Genomic DNA, 10,095 nt, shown 5'->3' on the forward strand with positions numbered 1-10,095 from the left:
CCTCCCATCACCGCCGCAGTCTCCTGCCCTTCCCCGACGTCTGCCCGGCATCACTGCCTCCGCTCTGCTCGCCGCGCCCGCACGCCCGACCCGCCCTCGCTCCCTCCGTTGCTCACCTCCAGATCCACGCCTGGTAATATGGAATTTCTAATCTGGACGCCGTCTGTTGCTGCCCAGGTAGCCTGACGTTGAGAGCAGTTCGTCAATAAAACAGGTACTTCTCCAGAACGCCGCGAGATCACCGCCTCCACGACCGAGCGCAGTGACCGCCGACCGACGCCCACACCGTCAGGAACTCAGGATGGTGACCGCCGAGGCCGCGATGGCGGTCCTGAGGGCCGCGCGCCCCGTCTTCCGCGGTGCCCACGACGGCATCGCGTTCGCTGCAAACGCCGCGTTCCTCGCCGACGGATACTCCCTCTGCGCCGCCGGTCCTGCCGCGCTCGAGGATCGCCTGCCCTCAGGTGCGTTCCGCCTTACGCCCTTAGCCCTAGGGGTTATGTTATGTACGTATATGTGTGTTTTCTAGTGTGAGCGTAGAGTAGCCTGCTAGTTAGGATTTGACGGACCCATGTTTAGGGCTCGTGTTGCATATCTGATGATGATTCTCCTGTTGAGTTCCCGAGCAGATAGATGTAGATCGATGGTTCGGCTATATTTAGGTGTAAATGAGTAGCAGCTTCTTCTATTTCAGGCGTGGTTGATTTGGGAAATGTGTCCCTGAGTCAAACAGTTTGAAGGCTTAATTGTCAACTTAATTCAGTGAATCAGTCCCTTTCCTAGATTTATCATCTATGGTTTGATCTTCTCTGGTAGCTAGTACTCCTTCCATCCAAAAAAAAAAGAAGAAGTTGTAATCAAAGACACCTATATTAGGACGGAGGGAGTAATATTGTATGCCATTTTAGAATTCTGAATCCTTTTCGAGCTGGAGTTTATGTTTATATGTTCTGAACTTCTGATCTAAAATTAGCAGTTCAATCCATGCAGTGGAGAGTGAAATTCCTGTTCCCGAATTGATAATTTAAATTTGCCTGTGTGACTGAACTTAATAGGGTACTGTATGTTTTCTTCTTCTTTTTTGCGAGAATAGTGTACTCTATGTCACTATGCTAAATTTCGTAAGTTCTGTATTGAACCTCTGGCTTCAGACTTGGATCACTACGGAACTACATAAGTACTACTACTTGATCGTTGCAATGTTATGTACTACTACATAAGTACTACCTTCTGTTTTCCCGCCTAAAGATATAACATGTCAATCATAGTATTAAATAGCGTGTTATCTTGGTGCTATAGTGTTTGCAGGGGCCTCGCGCCAAAATGCATCGCATACAATTTGGCATCATTTAGCGCGCTATAACGTCAATTTAGCGCCAAACATAGAATCACATAGCCAGCTATTTAAAGCTAGGATCTCAATATCCACCTTTGAATTTACAACCTTTGTTTATCTCTACCCTACATAAATCACAATAGCCACCGAATCGTATGGCCAAAGTCCCTGGATTAATTAATTCACTCAGCCTTCCTGATATTCATGCCGCACATTACTTGCCAAGTGAAGAAATAAAAACAAATGGCATCACGAGCCTTGCCAACCTCAAGAAACAGCCAGCAAATTCTAGTCACCTCATCATGTGGGCGTCTCTTTAATTATTCGACGGTTTGCTTGCTGCCTTGCTTTGTGCTCGCTAAACATGGCAGAATATTTTCAACATAGTAGATCAGTATGTTGTAGTGCTTGGCCCGCATAACTTACCAAAGGCTAATATCAAGTACTTTGAACCTTAAACAAACTTGGTTACACAAAATAATCCTAACACATGCATGTAACTGAACAACTCAATTTGAACCGTGCATCAATTAAAACATAAACCTTGAAAAAAATACATTTCCTGATGCTTGCACATGCTTTCCATTGTATTCACAAATCCAACCACTTCCTTCTGTTAGAAATTATTAATTGAAACAATGATGAAGCGATTGGTTTTAAGGTTATATACCAAGGTACATTTCAATGTTGAAGTCTTCTTTGATTGGATTGAAATATCTTTGAAGGAATTTTTGCAGCACTTCTGTTACACATTTATTTTCATTTGATTTTTGGCAAGGACTTTTTTCCTAGCAACAGGCAGGAACGCCACCTTTCTATTGAACAAGAGTCTAAACCTCTTGCAAATTGCCTTTTGCATATTGTATGCGTATTCACTCTCTCAAACCGTTGCAAAATAACATCATTGCAAATTCATGTTCTTCGGATTCTCGTGAAATTAAAAAAGGCATTGTTACTTTAGTATATAATTTCTACTTTTGTCGTTGTGCATTCGAGAATCCATCATTCCAAAAATTATGTTTTTTTGGACATAAGAGAGAAGGTTCGTATTACTCACGTGTTTTGTATTGTAAAGGCCGTGATTTACCTGCTACTTTATTGTTTATTTGACTGCAAACTTTACCTTCCAATTGAATCAATACTTATTTGCAAGGATCTACTACTTTATTGAGATGGGTCAGCCACTCAGCCCCTTTATATCGTAGACAAGACATGACCAAGAAGCCGATGGATCTATTCAAATACATGACCAAGAAGCTGATAAATCAATTCAAACTCTACAATATCTAAATTAACTAGAGCCTTTCCTAACAAAGTTTCTTAATCAACTAGCACTCTAATTAAGGAACAAAACATCACATATGATGAGTTAGCCCACATAACATATCTCCCTTCCTCGAAAACCAGCATATATGATCTAGGGGCCTTGGGTGCTATCAGTTGTGGAACTATCTTTTTCGTAGTCAGCAGCATCGATGAAGAAGAGTCGCATCCACTGGTGATCCCGATCATAGATCTGTCGCAGTTGAGGCAAAGGCCTTGACTAAGATATTCTGCAAACTCAGCTGGAGTTGGGCGCCGAACCTGTTGTGGTGGGGTTGGTTCTGTAGTGTTCAATGGAAGAACATGTGCTAGTGGTGGTGTTGGAGAAGAAGGTAATTAATGTAACTGCATTGACCGCAGGAAGATCAGAGGGGTACATGGCCCCGTAAGGCCAAAAGGCTGGTGTGGTGATGTTGTTGGAGGGAAATGCTGCTTCTCATAGGCCTTGTTAAAGGATATGGCAGTGTGGAGGTCTGATGGCCGTTGAAGCTCAACGTCAATACGAAGACCATGTACCAAAACCGTTGTTGGGGTCATGTTAATGGATCATTGTTTGGCACTTGACCACTAGCAACCTGCTGGTGTAGTCTGCAAGAACGGCACCTTGCTGAAGGGATTTGCAGGAAGTGATGGCCCAACTAAGCGTGGTAGGCCTCCTTGAACTGCTCCCATGTTGGCATGCCAAAGTCTAGCTCAAGCTGTAAGTAGCACAACCGAACCTCATTGGTGAGGTGGCAGGCTATAGTCCAAACCTTGTGGCCTCATTATGTGCGCTATCCATGAAAAAACTACTTGCACATATTGAGACAAGCAAGGGGATCGACTGCGCCATCATATATATGTTGGGAAGTCGGGCTTGTGGAAGCGTGGCAATGACAGAACAGGATTCTGAGTCAAGGTGATGGTCAGTGGTGGTGGCAGGAGTAATTTTTAGGTGTGGCAGAGTTTGTGAAGGAGAAACATATATAAATACAACTATGTAAGAGCGAGATCACTAGAATACTAGATATATACTACTTGTGCAAAAAAATACGACTACAATCTAAAAATAAGTACTAGCACTCAAAATATCTCACTAGATATTTTAGTGAGTTGTTGTCACCGGTCGACGGCCCATACGCAGCGGGTCGCCGCCTCACCGATTGACGGCCGTTGGTCTCCACCTCCTGCTGGGCCCTACCGCTGCTGTCACGCATGATCATGTTTTCAGTATGAGTACAAGAGTAGTTTTAGTCGCAAGTTCGGCCATATCGCTAATACTATGGTAGACTCGGGTACGTGCATTGACAAGGCCCAATAAAAGGTAGCTTTAGACCTAAATATTGACTAGTGCAATATGTACATATATGTACAGCAAGCAGCAGCGTTTATGTATAGACCGCGTCAAACATAACCAAATAATTGCCTTCACCATTGGGGATGGTTAGGCAAGGTCAGAAGGGAGGTGATGGGCGGGGTGGTTCAGTAGATGGGTTTGGAGGGGGGCACGGCCATAACGGCATATGAAATAGGTTGGCAGGAGGAGGCGTGAAGGTGGTTGTGATTTGTAGCTGCTGCTTCTCATAAATCTTCGGGTAGGTGGGTGGAAAATCAGGGAGGGATTTGGGGTGGGATTTGAGCTATGAGGTCCGTGTGCAAGGTAGCTAGTGGCTAGCCCTGATTGGTGTTAAGGGGCAGCTGTGGCGAGTAAGGAGATGGCTCGAGATGGTGAAAGGGGGATGGAGTCTAGTGGTGGATGGCAAGAGTCGGTACATGGATGTGTTGGGAAGGCACGTAGGGATGAAAGCGAGGGGGTGGGGAGAGGGTAATCTAGCCAGCGGGTAGAGGTCGGGTTGTGGCGGCTTTGGCGATTACCCCACCAGGTGTGCATCGTTGATGGGGAGGAGGGCCTGGGACACAAAGGTGTAGTCTTGGGCGGCAGCCACGGCCGCTAAATCTGGTGGGTGGCAGGGCCGACTGCCGTTGCTTGAGCGCCGTCTAGCACTGCACTTGCCCCGCAAGGAGCATTTCTTGCTTCCCTCATTGGCATGTGAAGGCCTCCAATTACCTCATGATGAGGTTCATCTGCTCCAAAGCCTCGATCTTGAATTCTTTGCCCGCCATCATAGATGGACCTGATACCAAATTGGGATGTTCTACTACATACATAACCCACCTTAATTACTGAGAAGTACATAAAAGAAAACGGCAATATTCTTCTCAGCTTTATTTAGAGGGTTCGGCCCTTTTGTAAAGTATAGAAAAGAGTACTTGACCAACAATCCAGTACATCTGTTAAAATTCTAATACGGTCTCTAAACTGACTTGACTCTTTGCTAACAAATTTGCTTAATTAACTAGGACACTAATTAAGGGATAAGACACCATGTTTGATGGACTGACCCACATAACATTATTGACTTACCAATGAAACATGATTTTATTTGCTAAAAATAAGAAGTGGGGCAGTTTGATTGGTTTTCAAGGAACCGGTGGGAAAAATTCAATAAAATTGAGATGGTATGGGGACAGAGCTTACGTGGTGAGGTGAGGGGAGTTGGAAAAAGACAACGTAAGGCAGACCTTACCCTTTTTATAGAAGAGATAAAATTGGAATTATTTTCAGGGTCAAACTTATCTTAATAGGCGGGGCATTGAAATCTAAATTTTAAAACTTAGCTTTACGCTAAATAGTTGATACCAATAGTGAGGGACAGAACATCCGGTCATTAAGCGAATGGAACCCGTGGCTTTCTTTTCCTGCTTGCATTGTGGAACTAATGTACCGGTCTTTCTAGCTGGAATATGATAAACTGTAAATGTCTTATGGGAGTTTAAAGTCTGTCTAGTTGGTTCACTCAATGGGAATTAATTAAGTTATATTTTCTTGTGAGATGAAAGAGGAAAGTGACTCTGCAGAGTCCTGAATTGCATTGTAATTACCAGCCTTTAATTATATATTTAATGTTTTTATTTTGCTTGATTCTAGACGAGGTGGAGGTAGGATTTGAGGGTTGGAACAGTATGTACAACTGCTATGCCTTTTTGTACTCCAAGGAGGAGGGCAAGAAGAAGTGCATCTTAATGGAATGTCTTGGGATTGCTGACTTGCTTGCTATTAATGCGCGGGACCTTGAGGCACAACACAAGAAACCCTGCAATGTCCACATAAAGTATGTTCCAGTCTTGTTATTATTGTTTTATATCATTCTTAGATTCCATGTGCTTTTCTTATTATTGTTACTAGAACACACGTTACTCGCTTCACACGGAAATACGTTCTGTGATCTAAGACATGTACATTATGTGGTAATCTTGATTCCAAAAATATTTCAGTCGGTAGCGATGATCTTTTCACCTTCCCACTATTTGGTTACTAACAAGTGGGGCTAAATTAGAAATTTGCTTTGCAACTATACATATTTCAGTTTGCATGTTGATGGTCGGTTTACTCTATCACCATCATTGCCACCTCGGCTGACTAAAATATTTGGTAACATAATAACATGAATTGTAAGCCATGCTATTTGAACTCAAGACCTGTTTCTTTGGGCATATGATGTATATAACCAATACTGCAGCTTTGCTACACATTCCATGTCCTTTTTTATGTGTGGAGACATTTTATATACGTAAAGACTATTTCAATGGTTGAGCTACTGTGATGGTTTTTTGTGCTTTGTTGTATGCACATTCTTTTTGTTAAGTCCCTTCACTTGTACTAACTAACATTATAGAAACGATGTCGCTATAAGCGGAACAGTATAAATTGTGTAACTAGTAACGATGAGCTAGACTTATAGAGCCTGTTTATGAATTCTGCCAACCTGTTAGTGTGCTTGCTCTAGTCCTGTATGTGATGATTTGGGTTGCTACAAATATCTTAGTATAGAAATGTATTTCGTTCGATTGAGTATGATTTTCTGCACAAGATATGGATATGGATATCCAGTATGATACAAGGGGCAATAAATAATACGAAATCTATTTCTGATTTATTTCTTAAGCAAGACTTAGTGCAGCCAAGAGGACAATTTTGTCATGTTTAGTTTATCATTATGTAAAATATTTTGGGTACTTGCTCTGTTGACTGGCCTTATGTTGAATAGTGTGGATATTCCAGTTTATAGTTTCGAGTTTTTGACCCTGGTTCCTTGTATACAGTGTGAAGGATTTCTTCTCTGAAGAACAGACCAGGAATTATAAAGATTTGTACAAGAATTTTACGGACTTCATTAATATCCTGAACTTAAGCTTATTGGCTGAATTGAATGGTAATGATGCTGCTGCCGCCCAGAATCCTAATGTTGAGAGCAGTTCGTCAATAAACAGGTATTTCTATGCTGGGTTTTAAACTTGTGGCATGTCCCATCTCCATCTTTGACACTAAAAAACAGACTAAGTTTCTGGTTATCTCATCGCAAACAAACAATCTACTATATTGCCCTCTGTAATTACTTCCATGTTGCACTTTTACTTGGTAGAAATGAATTAATATCATTATTTGTGGAATTTGGGATTTTATGGTAATATTCTGATGATTTTCCTCCTTTGCCTAAAGTTTAACTTCCAAAGCTTTTCTGTTGTAGCCGACTCCATTTTTTAATAATTCTCTAGCACGTGGCATTCCTTTGTATTTCCTTGCAGTTCTGGAAATGTTACGTTCGAAAACCCAAGTAAAGGATAACTGAACCAGCCGGGTAAGCATACCACCATTTGTATTTCCCGTTCTTCTTTTGTGTGGCATTCCTTTTATTCACCTTTTTTGTACTTTGTTGGAACTTCTTCCAGTTCTGAATATGTTCTGTGGGAAAACCAGTTTACAAGGATGATTGAACCTGCCGGGTACAAATACAACCATTTGTATTTCCCTTTCTTCTTTTCTGTGGCACTTCTTTATTAACCTTTTTTGTACTTTGTTGTCACTTCTACTTCCAGTTCTGAAAATTTTCTGTGGGAAAAGCCGAATACAAGGTACAACCATTTGTATTTCCCATTCTTCTGTTGTGTGGCACTTCTTTATTCATCCTTTTGTACTTTGTTTATATTTTATTGAGTCCTGTCCAATCTGATCAGAAATCTCTAAGGCTTAGCCACTAGTGAGTCTTTTCTAGTTTTCTTCTACTTCATTCATGCCTACACCGCCTTCAATGACAAGCTGAATGTCTTGGAACATACCTTCGGTCCTGATATCAACTGGCCTTGTTCACTTTTCATGGGCATGCATGTCCTTACGCATATTCTATTGCCATCTAATTTGGTACGCATATATATATAAGAACATCCTTTTGCTCTATACTTATACTCTGTCCTGTCCTTTTGCTACATCACGCATATGATTATTTATTTATTTGAAATTTGGTACATGTGCCTGAACTGACACTTTATAGTACTCTGAATTTCCTAAGAATTTTCTTTACAAGTGCACAAACTAGTGAAGGGGCCGGTTCATGTCAACTTAATTTTGGTTTTACCAAAATTTGCACTCTCTAGCACTCTTTGTAGGATAAATAGGCTACCAGTGAATTGGTTATAGGATATTGATAACGGGGCTAATATTTCCGTTTATTTATTGTGGTACAGGCTGATTTATCCTCCAATAGTTCCGGTTGGTCATGATGACACCTTCCCTGTTCCTGGTGTTGGCTTCTACCCTCACAGGTCTGTCTCCAGCCATAATATACATGTAAAAGCATCGACAGATCAGTTCTTCCGCACATAATAAACCATTGTGTCTTATGTTTTGCAGTGGTGGGACAGGTGGTAGTATGCACGTTGGTAATATGTTAACTGAGTATCTGTGGAATCTCTTTACATTTGCTCCTCTGTACTGTCTAACATGGAACCTATTTGATTACTACAGGTCCAAATGATCCACGCTTCTTTCCTACAAATCCTTCTACTCCTTTTGGTGACCTTGGGTATGTTCATTTTTCCTTTACTAAATATTCCATTGCAGTATATGTTCTGTCATAAACGGAATCAAATATTTCATAATAGGAGTGTTCCGCCCGGTGGTCGCTACGATCCAATTGGCCCGCCCGATGTTCCAGGATTTGAACCATCTCGCTTTGTGAGGTAAGTTAGCTTTTCTTAACATTTTCTATAGACCCACTTTATGCTTGGCAACCGGTAAGGCTCAAGATGGGCTGTTATTGTGCCTGACACTACCGCTTTAGAAAGGTTTGTTGTCTCAAGTAAGAAACAAACCGTTCTTATAGTTCATTTTTTTCGCGCGGATTACTAACTCACATCCAATGCAACATCTAGGACAATACAAATCTCTATATATTCTTGCGTCATGGAAGTCATTGAACACAGTTCACTAACATATAATCGAAACAACTATGCTTATTCCTAGTTGCATCCTCCTGGGGTTTAGGGGTCGTCACTGGCTGAAACTCTGATGAACAGCTGATGCTAGCCTCCTGGTGTTCTGTTGACGCAGGCATTCGAGGCATTCAAGTCCTTCAGGTGGAAGCACTCACCCAGACCTTGAGTTCTTCCAGCAAGGCCCAGACTTCTTCTGAGACTCGGCTTCATGACCACCTGCACCCTGTGCTGAATGACTCTGCTTTGTTTCTGCTGTGCTCGATCGTGAACGCTTTGCGGCACCAATCTGTTATGTATCACAAATTGTGTTTTAAAGACTCTGCTTGTGCTTGAGAACATGAATGTAAACTATCGTATGGCTGTATTCCCCTTCCAAACCATGCTTTGTCATATTCGACTGTACAATTGTATGTGGAGCTGTCTTCGTAGTTTGTACCCCCATGTGGTTCTTATCTTATAGCTAAACTATTGCTGCAATGTCAGTCTTGTCGCCGCCTAGTAGGCTCAAAATTTGATCCTAGTTTCTCCATGTGCAGTGTCACCACAAAGATTTCTGCAATGTCTTCGTAGCCCTCGCTCTCGTAGCGTCATCATTGCCGGCGCAAGACTCCTGTTTGAGTATTTAACCAAAAACTACCACATTTCATGAAAATGTGTCCAGCTACCACTTTACAAATTTATGCCAAAAACTATCACTTTCGGAAAATGACCAGTTTAGAAGATTTAAACATGTTTATGACAAGTGGGGCCCACTCATCAGGGCTGACGTGGCAAGTCAACAAGCGCATGAGATGACGGTGAGCACGCCTGGTGGCCAGCATGCAGCCGCGACCCGCACACCCGGCGGCAGCACGCGGTGGCGATGCCCAGATCGGGCACTTCGAGGACGCACGCTGCTCGGCCGCATGCGGCCACCCAGCGCTAGCTTGCTAGCACCAACGAGCAAGTATGCATGGCTTGCCGACCAGCCAGCGCGAGCACGCATGCATGCGGCTGCGCGACCAGCGCGAGCATGTACGCATGGCTTGGCGACCGGCCAGCGCGAGCATGCGGCTCGGCGACCAGCGCGTGCTCGCGGCCAGCGCGTGCTCGCGGCATGCGCGCGGCTCGACGGCTGCGCAAGC

The 10,095-nt window shown here is 42.9% G+C and overlaps 1 protein-coding gene across 1 annotated transcript; it reads left to right on the forward strand.

Moving 5' to 3' along the window:
• Positions 1-301: 301 nt before the first annotated feature.
• On the forward strand, positions 302-9,168 carry LOC119320708 (probable proteasome inhibitor). The gene is made up of 9 exons (XM_037594679.1): positions 302-464; positions 5,628-5,811; positions 6,803-6,985; positions 7,321-7,338; positions 8,222-8,299; positions 8,388-8,416; positions 8,502-8,559; positions 8,639-8,716; positions 9,096-9,168. Exons 1-9 carry the CDS (start codon positions 302-304, stop codon positions 9,166-9,168), a joined length of 864 nt encoding a protein of 287 aa, XP_037450576.1.
• Positions 9,169-10,095: the final 927 nt, after the last annotated feature.

This window comes from Triticum dicoccoides, chromosome 6B (assembly GCF_002162155.2).
Source record: "Triticum dicoccoides isolate Atlit2015 ecotype Zavitan chromosome 6B, WEW_v2.0, whole genome shotgun sequence".
Classification (NCBI taxonomy): domain Eukaryota; kingdom Viridiplantae; phylum Streptophyta; class Magnoliopsida; order Poales; family Poaceae; genus Triticum; species Triticum dicoccoides.